General features: G+C 39.0%; 1 protein-coding gene across 1 annotated transcript; it reads left to right on the top strand.

Annotated features, from left to right (window-relative positions):
- The first annotated feature begins 1274 nt into the window (after positions 1–1274).
- On the top strand, positions 1275–24982 carry ZNF567 (zinc finger protein 567). The gene is made up of 5 exons (XM_059152495.1): positions 1275–1824; positions 2587–2918; positions 18660–18786; positions 19044–19130; positions 22611–24982. The coding sequence occupies exons 2-5, from the start codon at positions 2895–2897 to the stop codon at positions 24329–24331; spliced, it is 1959 nt and encodes a 652-aa protein (XP_059008478.1). The 5' UTR covers positions 1275–1824; positions 2587–2894; the 3' UTR covers positions 24332–24982.
- The last annotated feature ends 1270 nt before the right edge of the window (positions 24983–26252 follow it).

The raw sequence follows: 26252 nt of genomic DNA, 5'->3' as shown, positions 1-26252 counted from the left end.
AGAAGTAAAGGGGACATGGGGAGTACTGCTAATCCTTTTTAGTATCAAAGGAAAAAGCCAGGGTGACTGACATCCAGGGCTGAAACTTTCTCTAAGTTCACATCAAGTTTCCTGGGGAGAGAGCTTTGGGAAGATGTGGTTCTGAAACCATGGACCTTGACCTCAACTCCCAAGGGTGATCCTTTGAGGAAGGAATCTTACTCCTAGGTTCTCCAGATGTCTTCCTAGGACTTTGCCTAAGGGACTCTTCGAATTCTAAAGTTCATTCCAAAAACAGGTTTGTGCTTTTTTGCTTGTATGTAACATTTATACTGCCAGTCAAATATCTGACTCCCTTTTGGTGACCTTTTCTCTGCAGCTGGGGTGCATGGCTCTAAAGCAGGAAGAAAAAAGGGAATGCAGGCATACACCCCCAAGAAAGGATAGAACCTAAAACTGACCTCTAGATGGGCAACATCATCTTCACTGATAACCCCACTGTGTTAAGCGCGAAGCTAGGCACTGGAGGTGGTTGTGCCCTGACAAGGCAGCTCAGGCCATGCTTCGGTGCATCGCGACTCTAGTCAAACAGGCATTGTAGTCTTCACAAGCATACACACACTCTCTGTGAAGTCTTCAACAGACCCCTCAGTCCCGATTTTAAACCCAGAACTGAAGACATAAAGCTCTGTCATCACACAACCAAACTCGTACCGGTCAGAGAATTAAAAGCCTCTCCCGTCACACTAGGAAACAACTTATGATGGTCGGTCTCAAACCCCACAGTGTCACATGCCTCACATCACAGTCGACTGGTCACCCACAATGTCCTGCATCCGATTAGGGACACACACGCATGTCTACACCTGTCACGGCCACATCACCGTACATACTCGCACTCGGCTTCGTCACGACCACAAACGCGCGTACAGAGGCTTGAGACCCGGGCTCCACACACCCCGTCAGCACTGTGGAGGCGATGGGCTTCCTCACCGTGAGCGACGGTTGCCACTCGGAGCGCGACGACTTTCAGGTAGTCGGGCGATAATAAAATAAGACCCTTGATCAAAGTTCTTTTTCAAAAGCTGCAAAGGGGCTGTGGGAAATGTAGTTCAAGGTCGGAAAAGCCCGTATGTCGAGAAGGCGCGCACGCGCGCGCTCCCGGGCTTTCCCTCAAAGACCAAGCCGCGGAGACACTTGGGAGGTACAGCCCGCGCAGGAGTACGCAAGCGCGGACAGCTGACCAGTGGTCGAAGGTGAGGCTGGTGGGTCCTACGGAGGCGGAGAAGGCGGGTGATGGCGGGACCCGGGGGAATGCCGAGGAGGGAGGCGGGAACCTGGGCTGGGAAAAGCGAGGAAGGAAGAGGGAACCTGGGCCAAGAAGGCCGGGGAGGAAGACGAGAGTCTGGACCCTGCATAGAGCGAGGAAGGAAGCGAGAACTAAGCAGAAGGAACCAGAATCCAAGGCCGAGGAACACGGAGGAGGGAGGGGATAGGGAGCCTGGGCCGGGGAGCGCCCTAGAGGGAACCGGTAGTCTAGGATGGACAGCGCCGAAGTGGAAACTAGAAGCCCGGGGCTGGTGTGAGTTTGGGGAGGGCAGGAATTTTGTTTTTTTCCCCCATGAGGAAACCCCAAGTCTCGCAGTGCGGCCTGGCACACAAGGGCGTTCAGTTCATGTAGTTTTTTGTGGCTTTCCTTGTGTGGTTTGAGCATGTGTTCCTTGTGACGTTGTGGAACCGGTTGTGAAAGTGATAAGGTCTCGGTGTGTGTCTGATTTTTCAAATAGGTTACGAGTCGATTTGTATTTGAGACTGCATGCGACTTTGGAGAGACGACAGTAAGGGGTATGTGAGTAAAATTTCGTTACTTTGTGTAGAAGTCTGTTATGGGCTCTGAGATTATCCGTGACGTGTGTCTATGGGATCGTGATTGTTCGTGGGTGATATAATTGTGTCTTTGTCTAATTTTTTAAAGTGTTTTGTGTGCACGGTCCGCGGCAATTCATGAATATTGTCTATTGTGTGACTGAGATGGAGCGCTTGAGAAACTGGATGCATGACCAGTTAAATATGTTTAGATTATCTGAATATTGGCCTTTTTATACGCTTGTAAAATTTTACCCTGTGGCAATTAGACAATTGAAATAGAGATTTTTTTTTTTAATGGAGAAAAAGAAATAAAAATAATTTTCAGATGGTAGGATTGTATACTGGGAAACCGCATACTGACTAATAACTTGTATGTTCAAATGAGTATACCATTTGGGAGTACACACATAAAAAATTTCTCCCATAATTGCCACTCAAAGTTGCTATTTGGATGAATCTTTTTATTCCCCTACTGCTGGATGCATTCCTAGACAGATTCAATAATTTCAGTCATTCTGAAGACTGAATCTGTTGAACATTAAAATGTAAGATTAGTCTCATCTTTTGATAGCTATTTCGTTAAATAAGATGTTTACTATAGAAATCAATACTTGAACATGTTTTAAAAGTAAAAACTCTCCCTCCTGCTGGAAGCCTGCCAGGGAAAAGAGTACATGATCAGTTAGTTTCTTCTTTAATTCCTCAACCTCTATTTTGTCTCTTCTTTACCCCTTCTAGGTGGGTAGTCTCTAGCTGGAATGGATTGGGAGCTGGAAAACAGGAAACAAGTCAGAAGTCAGGGACAAGAAGAGGCTAACATGATTGGTACCATTATAATTTAGTGTTAAGTCAGCTCTTAACCTGAGAGAACCCACTGCTGGGAACTTCCAGATACACTTCCCTTCTCATGGGTACAGCCACTTCTCCAGCTGTCTCCTCAGTGTTTCCTCTGGGCATGCAGTAGTCCACCTGCTCTGGTGGGTCTTGTCTCTCCGGTGAGTCCTCTTGGACAAGAGGATCCAAGCCAACCCAAGCAGTCTCCATCCATGGGTTGCCCATCTAGAGCTCAGGTGAGAATTAACTCTCTCAGTCACTTTGCCGTCTCAGATCCTGGAAATATGTACATTTCCCCCCAAATTCTCTCACCACTTTGGTTTCCAGTGGCATCAGCCTCTGAGGAGCCTCTTGTTTTCTTCCCCTGGAAAACTATGTCCTAAAAATAATTTTTACCCTCCTAGACATTTCCTTCTTTCAGCCTCTCCAGCCTCTTGAAGTCGGGGTTAAATTAACTGGAGCAAAACCTTACGTTTTTTACAAGATTTTATTTTAGAATGAGGGACACTTAGAAGCTTGTTTTGCTCACCATCTTTGGGACATCTGCTGAGACTGAGAGAAAAATTCCTAAGTTACCATGCTGTTAAAAACAATGACAACAATTAGAAAATTCAGAGGTTTGTTGGGAAAAATACAAATCAATAGGCTTTATATGTGTGCTTATATATATATGTATATGTATGTATCAGAAAACTATGGAAAATGATCAGAGGCCATCAAAAATATGAGATACAAAGGATTTTGTAATCTGTGAAAAAAGAATTAATGTTCCGAAGGGACTCAAAAAGTCAGACTTGAATAAAAGAATAGGCAGACTAAAAGTGATAAAGTGTTAAAACTCCCTTAACATCATGCAGTTCCATTAAAATGTCAGTAAAAATTTTGCACTTTCTAAAATTCTTATGAAAGGGATGCCTGGGTGGCTCAGGCAGTTAAGCGACTGCCTTTGGCTCAGGTCATGATCCCAAGATCCTGGGATCAAGTCCCACATCGGGCTCCTGGCTCAACAGGGAGGCTGCTTCTCTTTCTGCTTCTGCCTACTTGTGCTCTTGCTCTCTGACAAATAAATAAGTAAAATCTTTTAAAAAATAAATAAATTTAAAATTATTGGGAGAATATAAAAAGCCAAAAATTCTGAAAGAAAATGATAAAGGGGGAAATAACCCTAACCTGACACTAAAATATGTTTTAAAAATGTAGTAACTGCAGAGTCATCCAGATAATTAAGTGAACAGGTCAGTGAAATTAAATATAAAATGCAGATCTACTCAAATATATAAAGGAAATAAAGTATTTGATGGCAGTTTTGATGAAGGGAGGAAATATGTTATTGAACACCTGACAGCACTAAACCAGATGGTCAATAATCTGTTATAAGTTATTTTTGCATAGGAAAAACACAAAGTCAGTTGAGAAACTATAAAAAAGTACTTCAAGTAAATACAGTATTTCTGGGGCGCTTGGGTTGTTCAGTTGGTTAAGCATCTGCCTTCAGCTCACATCATGATCCCAGTATCCTGGGATCAAGCCGCACATTGGGCTCCCTCAGGGAGCCTACTTCTCCCCCTCTCTCTGCCTGGTGTTCCCCCTCCTTTTTTTTTTTTTTTTTTTTAAAGATTTTATTTATTTATTTGACAGAGAGAGATCACAAGTAGACGGAGAGAGAGAGAGAGAAGCAGGCTCCCTGCCGAGCAAAGAGCTCGATGCGGGACTTGATCCCAGGACCCTGAGATCCACCCAGGTGCCCCCCCCCTTTTTAAAAAGATTTGTATTTATTTATTTATTTATTTTTAAAGATTTTGTTTATTTATTTGACAGACAGATTACATGTAGGCAGAGAGGCAGGCAGAGAGAGAGGAGGAAGCAGGCTCCCTGCTGAGCAGAGAGCCCGATGGAGGGCTCAATCCCAGGACCCTGAGATCGTGACCTGAGCTGAAGGCAGAGGCTTAACCCACTGAGCCACCCAGGCGCCCCATAAAAAAGATTTTTATTTATTTGACAGGCAGAGATCACAAGTAGGCAGAGAGGCAGGCAGAGAGAGAGAGGTGGAAGCAGGCTCCCCGCTGAGCAGAGAACCCGATGCGATGCGGGCTTGATCCCAGGGCTCTGGGATCGTGACCTGAGCCCAAGGCAGAGGCTTTAACCCACTGAGCCACCCAGGCGCCCCTACTGCTCCCCTTCCTTGTGCTCTATCAAATAAGTAAATAAAAATATTTTTAAAAAAACATTTCCTTCATCTTAAAAAGATTTAATAACCAATCTAGAAAATAAAAGTATGATAGAGGAATGAAAGAATAAGAGACCATTCACATGAGAAACTAAGGTTTTATACTTATGAAAAGCTTATTTTCGGGACGCCTGGGTGGCTCAGTTGGTTAAGCAGCTGCCTTCGGCTCAGGTCATGATCCCAGCGTCCTGGGATCGAGTCCCACATCGGGCTCCTTGTTCAGCAGGGAGCCTGCTTCTCCCTCTGCCTCTGCCTGCCATTCTGTCTGCCTGTGCTCACTCTCTCCCCCTCTCTCTCTCTGATAAATAAAAAAAAAAAAAAAAAAAAAAAAAAAGCTTATTTTCTGTCATAATAAAAACCTAGAACCACAATTTCCTTCTTTTAGATAGGCAAGCATCAACAAGTTTGTATCAGCATTTGTCAGGGTGTGGAGTGACAGGTATTCTCATGTATTGCTGGTGATAGTATAAATGGTAGAGCCTTACAGAAAACAGCTTGGAGGTAGGCTGCTAAGAGAGAAAAGATGATGTTAAAAAGGAGGGGAACTTGCCTGAAATCTAATCTGTTGCCCAAAGGCCTGTATCTCTGGATTTGGGGATAAAATAAGATCTGTTTGTCTCATTCTCCCCCTCCCCCCCATTATTTTGTGGAATGTGCACAGCGGTCAAGGGCCGAAGCAAGGGAAATGGAGGCAAATTCATTGGAGTCCTAAGGCATATGAGAGCTGTAAGGCTTGTATAGTGTCATGTGGCTTCTTTTCATCCTGGCTTTGCCTTCATAGGAACTGCCTCTTTTCCAAAGAGGAATCCAAAGGAAGACTGGTCACATCTTGCAGATCTCAAAACCATGGCTCAGGTGAGGTGATGGTTTCTCTCTCCTTTCCAAAATCGTCTTTTTTTTTTTTTTTTTTTAAATGGAGATTTGAGCATTTGCCTTTCTGCACTAGATCCTCCTGCCTATCTTCTATAAAGAAGCGGTCCCCATTACTTCCTGTATTGGCCAGATAAGCCTTTTCCTTCCATACATGCTCCTTCTAATTTTAATCAATGTTCACACATCAAGCGGGTATATCCTTGAACATCTTTCTCAGTCTTCTCCCAGAAGCAGAGCTGGGACAAAAATTCTTTTCCTCAAATGAGAACATATTACTGCATGAACTTGTCTCATTTAGATAAAAACAGTCAAGATGGAGATAGAATTGATAGATTACTATTAGAAAGTGGCAAGGAGTCTTGTTTTGAGGCTTTGAGAATCAAGCGGTGCTGGGCAAGTTGTACAAAACAGAATCTTGCTTTTCTCCTGTTTGATCCTTCAGTTTTGCTTATAACTGCTAACAATTCCTAAAAACCTGGCCTGCTAGTAACACTCCCCCATTATGCTAATGGTGTTGCTATGTTTAAATTTCTTAAATTTTATATTTGGATGCAGGAGAAATAAATGTATATGTTTAGATCACCATATTGAATTACAAGTATAATTCTTGAAATATTCTGTTCTTGGTTTCAAAGATGTTACTCTCTTGGTTCTTTCAGAAAATTCATCTTTAGAGGCACTTGGGTAGCTCAGTTGATTAAGTGTCTGACTTTTGGTTTTGGGGTTATGGGATTGAACCCCTTGTCCCAATCCACTTGGGATTCTCTCTCTCCCCCTCTCCCTTTGTGCTCACCCTCCCGCCCCTCCGCTTACAAGCACATGCTCTCTAAATAAATAAATAAATAAAATCATAAAAAAGAGTGAAAATTCATCTGTGTGTCTGGACCTCTTAAATACTAGTGTTCTCCAGATGCTTTATCAGTTCTCTTCTCTTTACAGCCTCCTGTTTCTATTCACAGTCAACCACTATTCTAATGATGCTCACATAATTTTAAACCTAAAACTCTGTCAAAAGCATATCCAGTCTCCAACTAAATACCACCACCTGCATGTTCCACAGATACTTCAGGCATCTGGCCAAGATTTATCTCATCTCCTGCCCATCCTATTCCTTCTTGTTTTGTTTTCAATCTGCTTTTGGCCCCGGTCCCATACCCACCACTAATACAGTTAGCTTGAGTTAAATAAATGTCTCTTTTCCACTGCACAATTTAGTGATGAATCTTACTCCTTATAACCCAGTTCCTTTATCTCCGCTGATACCTTTATTTTGAGTGCCTCTTGCATACCGTAGACACTTGTTCACCCATTCAACACCTTTATTCCTTTTCCACTTAACACCTTTGCTCACCCAGTACTCACAATGAATCTTTGTGTTTCTATGCTTTCCTGTTTGTGTATGTGTGTTAAAATAGACTTAATATAAAATTTCACCATTTTAGCCATTGTTAAGTTTATAGTTTAGTCCCATTAAGGACATTGACAGTGTTACATAACCAGCAGCACTATGTATTTCCAGAAGGTTTTCATCATCCTAAACAGAAACTCTGTACTTACAACATTAATCAACAACTGTTCTCTTATACTTTTTATAGCCTCAGACCTAAAGCACAGTAGAAGAATGTGTAAAGACATCCCATTAGGGTGAAAAATGTTAAAATGCTTATTCACAGTTTAAATTCAAAAACAGTCATCATTAATAATAATATAATTTTCCAGGGTGCCTGTGTGGCTCAGTGGGTTAAAGCCTCTGCTTTCAGCTCAATTCATGATTCCAGGGTCCTGGGATCAAACCGCACATCGGGCTCTCTGCTCAGTGGGGAGCCTGCTTCCCTTCCTCTCTCTGCCTACTTGTGCTCTCTGTCTGTCAAATAAATAAATAAAATTTTAAGATAATATAATTTTCCAATTCATGAATATGATGTACATCTCTTTTTGTTTAGATCTTTAAATTCTTTCAGTAATGCTTTGTTGTTTTGTGTTTACCTTCTTTCTCATGTTTTGATATATCAATCCCTGGGTATTTTTTTTTAATGTTACTGTAAATGTTACTCATGTTTTTAAAAATTGTATTTATTTATTTGACAGAGATCACAAGTAGGCAGAGAGAGAGGAAGAAGCACACTCCCCACTGAGCAGAGAGCCCGATGTGGGACTCGATCCCAGGATCCTAGGACCATGACCTGAGCCGAAGGCAGAGGCTTTAACCCACTGAGGCACCCAGGCGCCCCAGTGTTACTCATTTTTATTTCAAATTCTCACTGTTTACCACTAATATGTGAAAATGCAATTCTTTTTTTCTTTTTTAAGATTTTATTTATTTATTTGACAGACAGAGATCACAAGTAGGCAGAGAGGCAGGCAGAGAGAAAGAGAGGAGGAAGCAGGCTCTCCGCGGAGCAGACAGCCCGATGCGGGCTCGATCCCAGGACCCTGGGATCATGACCTGAGCCGAAGGCAGAGGCTTTAACCCACTGAGCCACCCAGGTGACCCCTTTTTTTTTTTTTAAGATTTTATTTTTTATTTTTTATTTATTTGACAGAGATCACAAGTAGGCAGAGAGACAGGTAGGGAGAGAGAGGGGGAAACAGGCTCCCCACTGAGCAGAGGGCCCAATTTGGGGCTTGATCCCAGGACTCTGGGATCATGACCTGAGTCAAAGGCAGAGGCCTCAACCCACTGAGCCACCCAGGCACTCCGCAATTCATTTTTGTATAATGATCTACAATCTTTCTAAAGTCACTTATTCTAGTAATTTTTTTGTATATTCTTTAGGATTTTCTACATAGACAGTCATGTCATATGTGCATAACAACTCTTTTTTGTCTTGCTTTTCTTTTTTTTTTTTTTTTTTTTTTTATAAAGATTTTATTTATTTATTTGACAGAGAGAAATCACAAGTAGGCAGAGAGGCAGGCAGAGAGAGAGAGGAGGAAGCAGGCTCCCCGCTGAGCAGAGAGCCCGACGCGGGACTCGATCCCAGGACCCTGAGATCACGACCCGAGCCGAAGGCAGCGGCTTAACCCACTGAGCCACCCAGGCGCCCCTGTCTTGCTTTTCAATCTATTCATTGACTACATTGCCTAGACCCTTCAGTACAATGTAGAATAAAAGTGGTGAGAACAGACATTTTTACCTGTATTCAGTGTTCCATTACTAAGTATGATATTAGCTGTAGGTTTTACATAGATTTATTAGTTTGCTGATAGTTTTTATAATGAGAGGGTGTTTAATTTTTTTCAGAAGTTTTTCTGAATCTATGGTTTAGTCCCCCTTATATGACTTTTCTATTTTTTTCTATTAACACAGTGAATTAGTAGCCCTAGGATAAATGCCACTTTGTCATGATATATTTTTTTATATACTGCCTAATGAATTTGCTAACACATTGTTAAGAAGTCTTGTTTATGAGTCAGAAGAATTTGGTCTAATTTTTCTTGTAATACCTTTGTTTAGTTTTGGTATCAGGGTAATTCTTTTTTTTTTTTTTTTTTTTTTTGAGATTTTATTTATTTATTTGATAGACAGAGATCACAAGCAGGCAGAGAGAGAGGAAGGGAAGCAGTCTCCCATCCCAGAACCCTGGGATCATGACCTGAGCCGAAGGCAGAGGCTTTAACCCACTGAGCCACCCAGGGGCCCCTGGGTAATTCTTTTTTAAAAAGATTTATTGAGAAAGAGAGAGAGAGAGAGAAGTGTGCATGCATGCGAGTGGGGGAGGGGCAGAGGACAAGGCAAAGAGAGAATCTCAAGTAAACTCGCCACTGAGCTGGACACAGGGCTCAATCTCAGACCCTATATCATGACCTGAGCCAAAACCAAGAGTCAGCCGCTCAAATGACTCAGCCACTCAGGCACCCCAATATCAGGGTAATTCTTATAAGTTGGGAAGTATTCTCTCCTCTTACTTTCTGAAAGAATTTGTGTAAATTGGTATTATTTCTTCTTAAAATGTTTGTTAGAATTCACCAGTAAAGTCATTTAGCCTGGAGATTTTTTTGTGGGAAGTTGTTTAACTAGCAGCTAAATTTCCTTAGTAGAATTAGGGATATTCAGGTTATTGGGTTTTTTCCCTTCCATGAGCTTCTATAGTTTGTATCTTTCAAGGAATTTATCAAATTTATTGACACAAAGTTGTCCAAAATATACTTTTTATCCTTTTGATGTCTGTGCAGTCTATAGCAATGGCCCTCTTTCATTTATGTTACTGGTAATTTGTGTCTTATTCTTTTCCTTGGTCAGTTGGCTGAGGTTTATCAATTTCATCAATTGTTTCAAAGCACCAGCTTTTGGTTTCATTGATTTATTCCATTGTTTTTCTGTTTCTTCTTTCTTTCTTTCTTTCTTTTTTTTTTTAAAGATTTTATTTATTTATTTGACAGAGAGAGATCACAAGTAGGCAGAGAAAGAGAGAGAGGAGGAAGCAGGCTCCCTGCCGAGCAGAGAGCCTGATGCGGGACTCGATCCCAGGACCCTGAGATCACGACCTGAGCCGAAGGCAGCAGCTTAACCCACTGAGCCACCCAGGCGCCCTGTTTCTTCTTTCTTAGTTCTTATCTTTTTTTTTCTTTTTTTAAAGATTTTATTTATTTATTTGACAGAGAGAAATCACAAGTAGGCAGAGAAGCAGGCAGAGAGAGAAGGGGAAGCAGGCTCGCCACTGAGCAGAGAGCCCGATGTGGGGCTCCATCCCAGGACCCTGGGATCATGACCTGAGCCGAAGGCAGAGGCTTTAACCCACTGAGCCACCCAGGCACCCCTAGTTCTTATCATTTTTGTTTCCTTTTCCCCCCCAATACTTCAGGTTTAATTAAATCATGGTCAGTTTTGTAGATGGAAGCTTATGAGACCTTACTTTTTTTCTAACCAGAAGGATTTACTGCTATAAATTTCCTTCTAAGCACAAAAAAATTTGAACATATTGTATTTTTATTTTGATTCAGTTGAAAATATTTTCTAATTCCCCTGCAATTTCTTTTTCAACCTATTGGTTGTTTAGAAGAAATGTACTTAATTTCCAAATCTTGGGGATTTTCCATATAGCTTTCTATTATTGGTTTCTACTTTTATTCTTTTCAGTTAGGGAACATATTCTGTTTGATTTCAATCTTAAATTTATAGAGACTTCTATTGTGGCACAGATTATAGTTAAGTAGATGACTGTGCTGTGTGCATGTATATAGAGTATTTATTCTGGTGTTATTAGGTAAAGTATTCTCTAAATAATCAGGTCAAATTGGTTGATTGTGATGGTAAAGACTTCTGTATCTTTATTGATTTCCAGTCTGTTATAGCAATGACTGAGAGGAAAGTTGAAATCTTCAGTTATAATTTTGGTTTTGTCTACTTTTCCTTTTCTATTCCACTAGTTTTTACTTAACATATTTTGAAGTTCTGTTTTTAGGTGCATTCACATTTACAATAGTTATATTCTTTCATGAACTGACCCACACTGTTACTATAAAATGCCTTATTTAATCCCTACTAATAGTCTTTGTTCTGAAATATATATTATTTGATACTATATCCATTTGGCTTTCTTACAATTAGTAGCTACAGTGTACATGTTTTCCATCCTTTTTTTTAAAAAAAGATTTATTTATTTTAGAGAGTGTGAGCAGGGAGAAGGGCAGAGGGAGAGGGAGAAGGGCAGAGGGAGAGGGAGAGAATCCTCAAGCAGACTCTCCACTGAGCATGGAGCCTAATGGGGGGCTCAATTCGAGAACCTTGAGATTATGATCTGAGCCAAAACCAAGAGTTGAACGCTCAACCAACTGAGCCCCCCAGGTATCCCTCCATCCTTTTTACTTTAACCTTCCTATGTTTTCATATTTATAGTGCACTTTTTTTTTTTTTTTTTTTTAAGATTTTATTTCTTAGAGAATGTGCATGAGCAGGGGGAGGAGCAGAGGGAGAGCAACAGGCTGACTCAGTGCTGAGTAGAGAGTCTGACCTGGGCCTAAGTAGTGCTCAAGTATATGAATAAACCACAATTTGTTTACACTAATTATGTTTTGATAGTCTTTTTTTTTTTTTTTAAAGATTTTATTTATTTACTTAAGACAGAGAGAGCATGCACAAGTGTGGGGAAGGAGCAGGAGAGGGAGAAGCAGATTCCCCACTGAGCAGGGGCCCAACATGGGACTCAATCCCTGGACCCAGAAATGACCTGAGCCAAAGGCAGATGCTTAACCAATTGAGCCACCCTGGTGCCCCAAGATATAAGTGTCCCGTAGTTTTCAGAGTACAGATCTTTTACTCTGGTTAGGTTCATTCCTAGATAAGTTATGATTCCTGGTGCAACTGTAAATGGGATTTGATTCCTTGATTTCTCTTCTGCTGCTTCATTATTGCTGTATAGAAATGCAACAGATATGTTTATGTTGATTTTGTAAACTACAACTTTGCTGAAATCCTATATTCTAGCAGTTTTTTGGTGGAGTCTTTCAAGTTTTCTACATAGAATATCATGTTTGTGAATAGTGAAAGTTTGGGACGCCTGGGTAGCTCAGTTGGTTAAGCAGCTACCTTCGGCTCAGGTCATGATCCCAGCATCCTGAGATCGAGTCCCACATTGGGCTCCTTGCTTGGCAGGGAGCTTGCTTCTCCGTCTGCCTCTGCCTGCCACTCTTTCTGCCTGTGCTCGCTCTCGCTCTTCTCTCTGACAAATAAATAAATAGATCTTTTTAAAAAAAATAGTGAAAGTTTGACTTCTTCCTTGTTAATTTGGGTGCCTTTTATTTCTTTTTGTTGCCTGATTGCTGAGGTTAAAATTTCCAGTACTATTTTAAATAACAGTTGTTATTTAAATAACAGTGGATATCATTGTCTTGTTCCTGACCATCCAGGAAAAGGCTCTTGTTTTTTCCCCGTTGAGGATGTTATTTACTGTATGTCTTTCGTATATGGCCTTTATGATGTTGAAGGTATGTTCCATCTATCCCTACTTTGTTGAGGGTTTTTATCAAGAATGGATACTGTATTTTGTCAAATGCTTATTCTGCATCTATTGACAGGATTGTATGTGTGTTTGTTTGTTTTTAAGATTTTATTTACTTGACAGAGAGATCACAAGTAGGCAGAGAGGGGCGGGGAAGCAGGCTCCCTGCTGAGTAGAGAGCCCAGTGCCTGGCTCCATCCCAGGACCCTGAGATCATGACCTGAACCGAGGGCAGAGGCTTAACCCACTGAGCCACCCAGGTGCCCCAAGATTATATGTTTCTTATCATTTCTTTTATTAATGTGGATCCATGTTGATTGATAATGCAATACTGAACCACTCTTGCAGCCCAGGAATAAATCCCACTTGATCATGGTGAATAATTGTTTTAGTGTACTGTTAGATTCCGTTTGTTAGTATCTTGTTGAAAATTTTTACATTCATGTTCATCTGTGATATTGGCCTATAATTATCCTTTCTGGTGTGGGCTTTGGCTTCTGAATCCGGGTAATACTGGCCTAGTAGAATGTGTTGGGGAGTTTTCCTTCCATTTCTATTTTTTGGAACAGTTTGAGAAAAATAGGTATTAACTCTTTTAACTATTTGGTAGAATTCTCCTGGGAAAGCATCAGGCCCTGGACTTTTGTTTGTTAAGAGATTTTTGATTGCTGATTTTGTTTCTTTGCTGGTTATGGGTGTCTTCAAGTTTTCTATTCCTGTTTCTGTTTTGGTAATTTGTCTATTTCTAGGAATTTATGCATTTCTTCCAGATTGCCTTGCTTGTTGGCATATGATTTTTAATAATGTTCTCTTATAATTATTTGTATTTCTTTTGGTTGTGTTGGTTGTGATCTCTCCTTTTTCATTTTTGATTTTATTGATTTGGGTCCTTTCTCTTCTTTTTTGGTAAGTCTGGCCAGGGGGTTATTAATTTTATTAATTCTTTCAAAGAACCAGTGCTTAGTCTGATTCATCTGATCTCCTGGGGGGTTTTTTTGTCTATCATTTCCTTCTGCTCTAATCTTCATTATTTCCCTTCTGCTGCTGACTTTAGGCTTTCTTTCCTGTTACTTTTCTAGCTCCTTCCGGTATAAGGTTAGGTTGTGTATTTGAGAGTTTTGTTTCTGGAGGTAGGCCTGTATTCTGTACTTTCCTCTTAAGACCATTTTTGCTTCATCCCAAAGATTTTGGACTATTTTGTTTTCACTTTCATTTGCTTTCATGTATTTTTTTTTTTAATTTCTTCTTTAATTTTCTGGTTAACCCATTCATTCTTTAGTAGGATACTCTTTAACCTCCATGTATTTATAGTCTTTCCAAATTTTTTCTCGTGGTTGACTTGAAGTTTCATAGTGTTATGGTCAGAAAATATGTATGGTATGATCACAGTTGTTTTATACTTGTTGAGGCCTGTTTTGTGATCCAGTATGTGATCTTTTCTGGAGAATGTTCCATGTGTACTGGAAAAAAATGTGTATTCTGCTGCATTAGGATGAAGTGTTCTGAATATATGTGTTAAGTCCATCTGGTCCAGTATGTCATTCAAAGCCATTGTTTCCTTGTTGATTTTCTGCTTAGATGATCTCTCCATTGCTGTAAGTTATTGTATTTTTATTAATAAACTTCTTTATGTTTGTTTTTTATTGATTTGTATATTTGGGTAGTCTCAAGTTGGGAGCATAAATATTTTACACTTGTTAGATTTTCTTGCTGAATAGACCCCTTTATTATGATATAATGCCCTTCTTCATATCTTATTACAGTCTTGGTTTAAAATCTAGCTTGTGGGTTCCTGGGTGGCTCAGTCAGTTGAGCCTTTAGCTTGGATCATGACCCCAAGGTCCTGGGATCAAACCCACTCTCTGATCAGAGGGGAGCCTGCTTCTCCCTCTCCCTGCCACTCTGACTACTTGTGATCTCTGTCTTCCTATTAAATAAATAAAATCTTAAAGATTTTTTTAAAAATCTGGTTTGCCTGAAAAAAGTATGGCTACTCCAGCTTTCTCTTGATGTCCATTAGCATGATAAAGGGTTCTCTGTCCCCTCACTTTCAATCTGCAAGTATCTTTACTAACCTGTTTTTTAAATCCATTTAAATATATTCTATATTTTAAGGCAGTTTTAGGTTCATGGCAAAATTGTATAGAAAGTACAGAGTTTCAGGGTGTCTAGCTGGCTCAGTCCATGGAGCATGTAACTCTTAATCTGGGATTGTGGGTTCAAGCCTCAGATTGGGTATAAGATTACTTAAAAATAAAATCTTTTTTTTTTCCAAAAAGTACAGAATTTCCATTTATCCCCTGTCCCCACACATGAATAATTACCCCATTATCAACATTTTGCTCTACACAGTGATACATTCATTACAGTGAATTTTTTAAAAATTAAAATTAAATTAATTAAAATTTAATCTACATTAACACATTATTTCCCTAGGTCTACAGTTTACATTAAGATTCACTCTTGGGGGACGCCTGGGTGGCTCAGTTGGTTAAGCAGCTGCCTTCAGCTCAGGTCATCATCCCAGCGTTATGGGATTGAGTCCCACATCGGGCTCCTTGTTCCGCGGGGAGCCTGCTTCTCCCTCTGACTCTGCCTGCCACTCTGTCTGCCTGTGCTTGCTCTCACTCGCTCTCTCTCTGACAAATAAATAAATAATATCTTTAAAAAAAAAAAAAAAAAGATTCACTCTTGGTCTTACATATCCATATACAGTGGATTTAAACAAATATACAATGATATATCCACCATTATAGTACTATATAGAATAGTTTCACTGTTCTAAAATTCTCTGTGCTACACTCACTTATCCCTTCCTCTATTTTTTTTAATTGTCTCCATAGTTTTGCATTTCCAGACTATCATAGTTGGAATCATACAGCCTTTTCTTTTTTTTTTTTTTTTTAATAATTTTTTAAAAAGATTTTATTTATTTATTTGACAAAGAAAGATCACAAGTAGGCAGGCATTGGGGGGGCAGGGAACAGGCTCCCTGCAGAGCAGAGAGCCTGGTTCAGGGCTTGATCCCAGGACCCTGAGATCATGACCAAGCTTAATTCAATGAGCCACTCAGGTGCCCCTCATACAGCCTTTTCTGATTGGCTTCTTACACTTACTAATGTGCATTTCAGGTTCTTCCTATTTTGGGATGAGGTTTTGTTTTGTTTGTTGTTTTTTAAGATTTACTTATTTATTCATTTAATTTAGGGGAGGCAAAGGAAAGGGAAGAGGGAGAGAGAGAATCTCAAGCTGAATCCCCACTGATCTGGGAGTTTGAAATAGGGCTTAATCCCATGACCCTGAGATCATGACCTGAGCTGAAATCGAGTCACATACTTAACTGACTGAGCAATCAGGTGCCCCAACTTGTTTTTTATTCATCTGTTTATATATATGTTATATTTTATGTCATTCAAATACATTTTAATAGTTTATTTTCATTCATGTATTGACTTTGTAGTTATATCTATATTCATGCCCAGGTTTTCATTATGTTGAATACTTTTAGAATAGCTGCCTTGGGGCACCTGTGTGGCTCAGTGGGTTAAAGCCTCTGCCTTCGGCTCAGGTCATGGTCTCAGGGTCCTGGAATCGAGCCCCGCATTAGGCTCTCTGTTCATCAGGGAGCCTGCATCCTCCTCTCTCTCTCTCTCTCTGCCTGCCTCTCTGACTACTTGTGATCTGTCAAATAAATAAAAAACTTTAAAAAAATAAAATAAAAAGAAGAATAGCTGCCTTGAAGTGTTTTTGTTTTATTTTTTTGCAAAATCCAACGTAGGGGCCCATTGGGGATTTTACTTTCTCTGACTGGCTTTTTCTGAACATGGGTCATACTCCCCTTCCTCTTATTTTGTTTTTTTTTTGTTTGTTTGAATGCTTAGTAATTTTTCTAGAAACCTGGATATCATGAATAAAACAGTAATGTGATTCTGTTATTTCTTTTTTTTTCCTGAGGATTATTGGGTTTTTTTAGAACAAAAATTGTTTTTGTTGTAGCAGACAGCTGATTTGGTTGAAATCGAACTTTTTTTTTAAGATTTATTTGAAAGACAGAGATCACAAGTAGGCAGAGAGGAAGGCAGAGAGAGAGGAAGGGAAGCAGGCTCCCCGTTGAGCAGAGAGCCCGATGTGGGGCTTGATCCCAGGACCCTGAGATCATGACCTGAGCTGAAGGCAGAAGCTTTAACCCGCTGAGCCACCCAGGCGCCCCTGAAATCGAACTTTAAACTCTGCCTCTACCCCCAAGTGTAAAGCAGCTGATAGATCAGCTCAGTTCTTTAAGCTTCTACCTACTGCTTTGGACCCTCGGCCCCTAAGGGGAGGGGAGGTAGGTTCTTTTCATGTTCATGTACCTTAACTCTTATTAAGGAATTGGTATTTATACTTATATTTTAGGTTTTACTTTCTGTAGGTCTCTTTCTTCCAGTGTTTTTTACCCCTCATTTCCTGCTGCTTTGTGAGCTGCAACTTCAGACACCTCCATCCTGTAAGACTTCAGTTTTCTTTTGCTTGAGCTGTAAGGTTATATAATGCTGTTAATCAAAAATGCAGAAATCTCAGAATCTCACTAGGTGCAAGTTTTTCATAACTCTTTTCTGTCATCTTTTTGCTAAGTCCTCTGTGACTTCCCCAACAATTGCTTAGTTTAACTACCAACCTGGAGTTCTGGTAGTGTTTATACTCTCATTTTGATTCTCATCATTTCTGTAGTTCTCTCACTTCAAGAATTTATTTCCATGGGCGCTTGGGTGGCTCAGTGGGTTAAGCCTCTACCTTCCGCTCAGGTCATGATCTCAGGGTCCTGAGATTGAGCCCCGCATTGGGCTCTCTGCTCAGCAGGGAGCCTGCTTCCCCCCTCTCTCTGCCTGCCTCTCTGCTTACTTGTGATCTCTCTCTCTCTGTCAAATAAATAAATAAATCTTAAAAGAAAAAAAAAGAAGTTATTTCCAGTGTGACTCAATTGGTCAAGCATCCTTTGATCTCAGCTCAGGTGTTTATTTCACAGTCATAAGTTCAAGCCCTGTGTTGGGCTCAACACTAGGTGTGGAGCCTACTTTAAAAAAGAAAGAAAGGAAGGGAGGGAGGGAGGGTGAAAAAGGAAGGAAGAAAGAATGAATTTATTTCTAAATCTCCCACTTATCTGCCAGCTCCAAATTCTGTCAGATATACATGTTGTCTTAATTATAAATAATTCTTATTTGAGGGATCGTTTTCTTGACCAATTTATTCTATTAGTTTTGGATGCCAGAAGTTGTTCCCATGCATTTTAAAATAGTATTCTTCCTGCATAACATAATCTTGACAGGGAAAAATTTTACCTTGAGAGTTGTGCTCCCCTTGTAATATAAAGCATCTTGTATATTCTTTTGTTGTTATACCTATAGTACCTGTAACACTTTCTAGCATTTATGTTTATACATACTTTCTTAAAGATATGTGTTCCTTGAGCGCCTGGGTGGCTCAGTTGGTTGGACGACTGCCTTCAGCTCAGGTCATGATCCTGGAATCCCGGGATCGAGTCCCGCATCGGGCTTCCAGCTCCATGGGGAGTCTGCTTCTCCCTCTGACCTTCTCGTTCACGCTCTCTCTCACTGTCTCTCTATCAAATAAATTAAAAAAGTCTTAAAAAAAAAAAAAAAAAGACGTGTGTTCCTTGCTTTGAGGCTATATAGGGACTGTGCCTTATATGTCTTGGCATTCCAGTAAACTAATGAAGTTTTAGGGTACAAAGTGACTTCTATTTTGAGAATTAATTATTAAATAAATTCAGTGACAGGTACGTCTGCCTTCACTTTTGTTTACCTTACTATGTAAATCACAAAATAAAAATGATTGACTTTTCTTTATATTCATATGAATGCCCCAAAGGAGCAGGATCAAAAGTAGTCCACAGTATCTGGTCAGCTTACTCTGATCATAGTTCCAATTCATTGCAGGCATCAGTGTCATTCAAAGATGTGACTGTGGACTTTACTCGGGAGGAGTGGCAGCACCTAGATCCTGCTCAGAAGACTCTGTACATGGATGTAATGTTGGAAAACTATTGCCATCTCATCTCTGTGGGTAAGAAGAACTCTCTTTGAAACTTTCAGTAGCATACATTTCCTTTCAAAGGGCCTGAATTATGCGTTGAATTTCAGGCTTAAGAGGTGATGAATTATTTGTTAACAGAAAGGATAACTGTGTACTTTCCCAGAGCAAGATGTTAAGTTTACTCTTACATGAAGAAGTATCTTAATTTGCAGTCCTGAAAATGTACTGTAATAATTTTTCAAGTGCATTAAAGCCTAAGCAACTTAATCCAAATTTTTCTTTATCAGGGTGTCACATGACCAAACCTGATGTGATCCTCAAGTTGGAACGAGGAGAAGAGCCGTGGACATCATTTACAAGTCATACCTGCTTAGGTGAGTTTCTCACTCTTCAGGTAGATGAAATCTAGTAGAGAATAAATTTTAAAATGGTCACATGGTGGGTGGCACCTTTGAAATATTTTGTCTTTTTAAAGGCTTCTTCTAACCTTTTAAATGATTATCATGCCTGCAAAACTTAAACTTTCAAATATCACTTTCCCAACATAATATTCTTTTCTAGTTTGCTTGATGTTATCAAGTTGCTACTCAGTCAAAATGTACTATAATCCTTCCTGTAGATCTTTTTTGAGATTTGTGTCTTTTTCTAGCCTTCTCAGTTCTTTATCTTCTTGCCATTGTATATATTTCTTTTAGGCATTCTTAAATCTATTTTTTTTTAAGGTTTTATTTATTTGACAGAGACAACGAGAGAGGGAATACAAGCAGGGGAAGTGGGAGAGGGAGAAGCAGGCTTCCCTCTGAGCAGGGAGCCTGATATGGGGCTCGATGCCCCAAGACTCTGGGATCATGACTTGAGCCAAAGGCAGATACTTAACAGTTGAGCCACCCAGGTGCCCCTTAAATCTATTTTTAAAGAACAGAATGTTCTTGGCTAATGTTTTTCTTCTCATTGCTTTCTATTATTTTCTTTTTCTTTTTATTACCTCAGATTTATTTTCTGTGCTAAGTCTAATAAGCTCCCCTTCTCACCACAAATCTAGCTGTTGGTTTTGAAACTTATTTGCCTTGGCCCAGATTGATAACTCCACAGTTATCATTTTTTCCAGTAAACTTCTGTGGTTCATTTTATATGGCTGATCATCATTCCTGAAGTCAGCCCTTAGTATGGGTAAAACATTAACTTATTCTTATCCTGATTCCCTTAGTGATTATTTCCAACTTGGCCTCTTTTCTTCATTACTAGCCATATTGCCTGGAACAATACCTGGCATATAATTGTCACTGATACATATATTTTTAAATGTATATTTTTTCACAGTACTCTCAGTCTTATTTCTCCAATTTGACCTCAAGGGATCTGCCTTTAAATTATAGTAATCTCATCCATTGTGAGGACTAAAGCTCTTTATGTAGATGTCAACACTGAGATACTCAGCACATTTCTCCCACCCTCACTGTAGTACTTTAGGATTCAGCACTCTGATGTTTCACCTGTTTGGTGACAATATGTTGAAATGAAAATCATGAACTTTCCTAGCTTTTAAATTCTTTCTCATTATCTATTTCTAAATTATTTTATTTCTACAATTGATATCAGCTTTTTCTGACTCTATCATCATCTCTTGTGAGTCACTTCACAATTTGTATTATGTTTATCAGCCTGTGAGATAGACATCTTCCCATATTTTCATTTTTGACAGATCTCATACAAAATGATGTTACCTTACTTCATGTCTTGACTACAATAATTACATCTTGGCTTTGCTATAATTTTGTCTTAACCCTTTTAATTTATTATTCCCTATTACTAAATGAAATTGAACTTATCATTTAAAGACTACTAAAATAAGCCTTCATTTTGTCTTTTCAACTTTATTTTTCTCCCTTGTGGAAAACTTGATAATTTCCACTTCATCTAGTCTCCTCAGTATTCTCTACACATCTTATGATTTGTCAAGATGTCCTTTTCATTGTGTTTTGAAACACAATGAAATATCTTTTAAGTTAAGGCCTGAGATTTTTGTTTTCTCCATACGCTGTTTCTTAATTACACCACATCCTCTTTTGAATTCCCATGCTACCAACTAACTAAACCACAACTCTTGGATATGATTATGTAATTTGATAACTGATTATACAATGGTTTATGTTTAAGGATTCTTTCCTTAAGAGGATAAGATCCTCTGTTCGAATCTTTCTTACTCTAGTATATAATATGTTAAGTATTCAGTAGATGCTTCATTAACTGTGGAGCTATATAGAGGAGGTATGTTCTCCTCCATTCAGAAAGCTTACACTGGTGAGTTCTTTTCAGATGTACCTGCTCAGGCCATCACAGTATAGATTCTGTTTGAAACGGTTGAATTCTGCCAAGCACTACCTATATAGGTAGGATACACAGTGTTAATATACACTCAGAAGAGTTAAAGGAGATAACCAATAAAGTATTCTTTTCTATGAAAAAGGATTACTATCAAAATCTGTATTTTTCACAAAACATTTATGACTTGATTAAGCTTGTAAAAATATTTGTTAAAATTGACTTTCCTAGACTATGACCATTTTCAGGTTATAAAGAAATAGTGCTTAAAGTGGTGGGGGGATATAAATGAAGGAATTTTGATATAATTGAAAGGTAGCATTTTCTTGAAGATTATCTAAATATGAGTAGAAATAAGACTGGAAGGCAAGCCACCTGATTAAAAGAACATGAGCAAAGCATGTGATAAGAGTAAGTGAGAGGGGCCCCTGGGTGGCTCAGTGGGTTAAAGCCTCTGCCTTCGGCTCAGGTCATGATCCCAGAGTCCTGGGATCGAGTCCCATGTTGGGCTCTCTGCTCAGCAGGGAGCCTGCTTCCTCCTCTCTCTCTCTGCCTGCCTCTCTGCCTACTTGTGGTCTCTGTCAAATAAATAATAAAATCCTAAAAAAAAAAAGAGTAAGTGAGATACTTATAATGCAATAAATATAAGACCTTACTGTTGTTATGTGTGAGATTTGGCAGATATGTGGACAATTCTGAAAATGTGTTTGGATATAAAACGTGAATCTAGGTGATTTAAAGTCTTGTTTACAGAGTTTCCTTGTATGTTGGTGTTGAGGGTAATGGACTGAAGAAAAAAACCGAGGTTTAACATTGTTCTACTGAATGTGGGTGATTGCAAAGTAACAGAAGTCAAATATAGCTACAAAATTATAAAAGAAATGAAGGTTAAAGTTAATGATTTAGAATGAGAATGAACAATCTAATCTTGTCTACCATATGGAAAACTGGAGTTCAGATAATTTACTGTATCAGGGAAAGACTTGCAGAAGTCTTTCTTTAAACCTGAAAAAATTAGTCTGCAAAGAGGAATAGTTATAATTGATGATCATGAGATTTTTGTTATTAAACCATCCTAAAAGGATAATAGCAATATGAATATGCCAGTAAATATACCCCTACTCAGTTTTATAGTTCCTATTGGAAGTATTTTCTCAGCTCTTCTCTTATAAGAGAAAATGATTCCCAGCTATATGGAGGATAAGAGCCTAGGCTATAAGATTGTCTTTCTAGGGTCACCTGGGTGGCTCAATTGGTTGAGAGTCTGACTCTTGATTTTGGCTCAGATAATGATCTCAAGGTCCTGAGATCAAACCTTGCATTGGACTTTGTACTCACTGAGAGTGCAAAAGTTACTAATGTACATTGCTTAATTTTTAATTTTTCCACACTGAGGCAGAGTTTTTATTTAGGTTTTGTGTCTTTTTCCAAAAGTACTTTGTCGTGGGGTCTTTCTTGATCTCATATGCTAGATCTTTCCATAGCAAAAATGTGAAGATTCGCAAATTGTTATTAACTATTTTCTTTTGTAGAAGAAAATTGGAAAGAGGAAGACTTTTTAGTGAAATTCAAGGAACACCAAGATAAGTTTTCTAGATCAGTTGTATTCATCAACCACAAAAAACTGACTAAGGAAAACAGTAATGCATATGAAAAGACATTTACTTTAAGCAAAAACCCTATTAATTCAAAAAATCTACCTCCTGAATATGACACTCATGGAAAATTTTTTAAAAATGTTTCAGAATTAATCATCAGTAATCTAAGTCCTGCAAGAAAAAGACTTAGTGAGTATCATGGATATGGGAAATCACTCCTTAATACTAAAGCAGAGACAGCTCAGCCTGGAGTCAAATCCCATAATGAACGTGGCAGGGCTATTAGTCATAATGAAGTACTTATGCAGTACCATAAGGTGGAAACTCCAGCACAGTCATTTGGATATAATGACTGTGAGAAAGCCTTCCTTAAAAAGGGAGGATTAATTATGCATAATAGAACTTACAGAAGGGAAAACCCATCTGAATATAATAAAAGGAGAAGAGCAACCAATATTGAAAAAAAACATACATGCACTGAATGTGGGAAGTCCTTCTGCAGGAAGTCAGTATTGATTCTGCATCAGGGAATTCACACAGAGGAAAAACCCTATCAGTGTCATCAATGTGGAAATTCATTTAGAAGGAAGTCTTATCTCATTGACCATCAGAGAACTCACACAGGAGAAAAACCCTTTGTTTGTAACGAATGCGGAAAGTCTTTTCGCCTAAAGACAGCCCTCACTGATCATCAGAGAACACATACAGGGGAGAAATCATATGAATGTCCACAGTGTAGGAATGCCTTCAGATTGAAGTCACACCTCATTCGTCATCAGAGAACTCATACAGGAGAGAAACCGTATGAGTGTAATGACTGTGGGAAGTCCTTCCGCCAGAAGACAACACTCTCTTTACATCAGAGAATTCATACAGGAGAGAAACCCTATATTTGTAAAGAATGTGGGAAGTCCTTTCATCAGAAGGCAAACCTTACTGTACATCAGAGGACTCACACAGGGGAAAAGCCCTATATATGTAATGAATGTGGAAAATCTTTCTCTCAGAAGACAACCCTCGCTCTTCATGAGAAGACTCATAATGAGGAGAAACCCTATATTTGTAATGAATGTGGGAAGTCCTTCCGCCAGAAGACAACCCTTGTGGCACATCAGAGAACACATACAGGGGAAAAATCCTATGAATGTCCTCACTGTGGGAAGGCCTTTAGAATGAAGTCATACCTCATTGATCATCACAGAACTCACACTGGAGAGAAACCATATGAATGTAATGAATGTGGGAAGTCCTTCAGTCAGAAGACAAATCTGAATCTACATCAGAGAATTCATACAGGGGAGAAACCCTATATTTGTAATGAATGTGGGAAGTCCTTTCGCCAGAAAGCAACTCTGACTGTACATCAGAAAATACATACAGGACAGAAATCTTATGAATGCCCTCAGTGTGGGAAAGCCTTTAGCAGGAAGTCATATCTCATTCATCATCAAAGAACTCATACAGGAGAGAAACCATATAAATGTAATGAATGTGGAAAGTGCTTCCGCCAGAAGACAAATCTCATTGTACATCAGAGAACTCACACAGGGGAAAAACCCTATATTTGTAATGAGTGTGGTAAGTCCTTCAGTTACAAGAGAAACCTCATTGTGCATCAGAGAACTCACAAGGGAGAAAACATAGAAATGCAATAAATGATGTGACTTCTTTGTAAAGCCTTCCCAAGTTATTGTAAAACTTTAGTTTAAAAAACAGCATGCTAAAACATTTTAAAAAGGTAATTTTAATCACAAATGTAATAATAGTTAAAGTACCAACTACATAACTACTGTTTCTAGCATATATAATGGGTATGATCATTTGTTATTAAATTCTATCAGAAATGAAGCTAAATTTTAAGTTTTCAAGTTCTGTTGACTCAGTTTATTTTTTTAAAAAAGTACTTACATAATACATGAAGACCAAGATACAAAATGGTCATAATGTCAGTTTCTATAAAAGAAGGAAAATATGAAATATATTTCTCCTTATGCTCTGGAATAAAAAACAATTGTTACTTCCCCAAAGATCACCATGTACCTGGCTTAAAATATCATAAAGTAGTCTTTGCATGTCTTTAAACTTTATGTATTTTTTTAATCATGTATGATGAATTTTTTTGTGTCTTGTTTCACTCAACATTTTTAAGATTCATACATTATTGCATGTGGCAGTAATGTGTTCATTTTCATTCTGTTTACTCTTCCATCTTACAATATACCACTATTTATCCTTTTGATGGATATTTGTATTTTTTATAATTTTGTGTTGTAATAAAAATGTTGCTTAAATGCTATAAATATTCATTTGTGTGTATATTTCTTAATCTTATATTAAGATGAATTACTCAGACCAAGGGTGTATGTAAGTTTTTTCAGCTATGGTAGATAACTGCCAAATATCTCAGACCTTTCTTACTATGAGATGATTCACTTGGAGAGTAACAGCTCTGATTGTAAGCAATGTGGAAAAGGTCTTTAGCAGTCATCCAGCTAGAGAATTATTTTTTTTTTTTTTTTTTTTTTATTTATTTACTTGAGAGAGAGACAGTGAGAGAGAGCATGAACGAGGAGAAGGTCAGAGAGAGAAGCAGACTCCCCATGGAGCTGGGAGCCCGATGCGGGACTCGATCCCGGGACTCCAGGATCATGACCTGAGCCGAAGGCAGTCGTCCAACCAACTGAGCCACCCAGGCGTCCCTATTTTTAAAAATCCATATAATTGTTTTAATTTTAAGACTGTTAATCATGAATATATGAGTGTAATAAATTTAAAAAGACTATTTGACTGTGGCTTAAACTTACACAAAACCAGAGAATTTGTATTGGAGGGAATCCTATAGTTGTCATTATTATAGGGATAATTTTAGCCATAACTTACACCTTATTCAACATCAAAGAATTCGTACCAGAGAAAGGGAAGTTAAGAAGTGACATAGATGAGTAAAATTTGGGAGAGTGAGTCACTTAGACAGAACTATGAAATAGATATATAAGTAAGCCTTTATACCTCGATCTCAGGAAATGTGGGTATCTGAAATTCTCAAAATCCCTGGAGGGGCACCTGAGTGGCTCAGTTGGTTAAGCCTCTGCCTTTGGCTCAGGTCTCCTCCCAAAGAGCCCCCAATTGGGTTCCCTGCTCAGCGGGGAGCCTGCTTCTCCCTCTCCTCCCCACTTGTGGTCTCTGTTGCTCTCGCTCTCTCTAATAAATAAAATCTTTTTTTAAAAAAATCACTGAAGTGGGGCGCCTGGGTGGCTCAGTGGGTTAAACCGCTGCCTTCGGCTCAGGTCATGATCTCAGGGTCCTGGGATCGAGTCCCGCATCGGGCTCTCTGCTCAGCAGGGAGCCTGCTTCCTTCTCTCTCTCTCTCTCTCTGCCTGCCTCTCAGTGTACTTGTAATTTCTCTCTGTCAAATAAATAAATAAATAAATAAATAAAATCTTAAAAAAAAAAATCACTGAAGAGATTGTGATGTTTGAGAATTGGAAGTCTGCTAAAACAGTAACATCTATAGCATCCTTTCTGTGAAAATAGTAAGTTCAACAGCACCTTGAACAGTGTTACTGAAGGCCCCTG

Source organism: Mustela lutreola, chromosome 16 (assembly GCF_030435805.1).
Source record: "Mustela lutreola isolate mMusLut2 chromosome 16, mMusLut2.pri, whole genome shotgun sequence".
NCBI classification, from domain to species: Eukaryota; Metazoa; Chordata; class Mammalia; order Carnivora; family Mustelidae; genus Mustela; species Mustela lutreola.
Note: the sequence above shows the minus strand (reverse complement) of the source record. Positions and strands in the feature narration are given on the sequence as shown.

Coding starts and splice junctions, on each gene's coding strand:
- ZNF567 (XM_059152495.1), top strand. CDS start 2,895: ATGGGTTGCCCATCTAGAGCTCAG. Junction 2,919..18,659: donor GTTGCCCATCTAGAGCTCAG/GTGAGAATTAAC, acceptor AATTCATTGCAG/GCATCAGTGTCATTCAAAGA. Junction 19,131..22,610: donor TACAAGTCATACCTGCTTAG/GTGAGTTTCTCA, acceptor TTTCTTTTGTAG/AAGAAAATTGGAAAGAGGAA.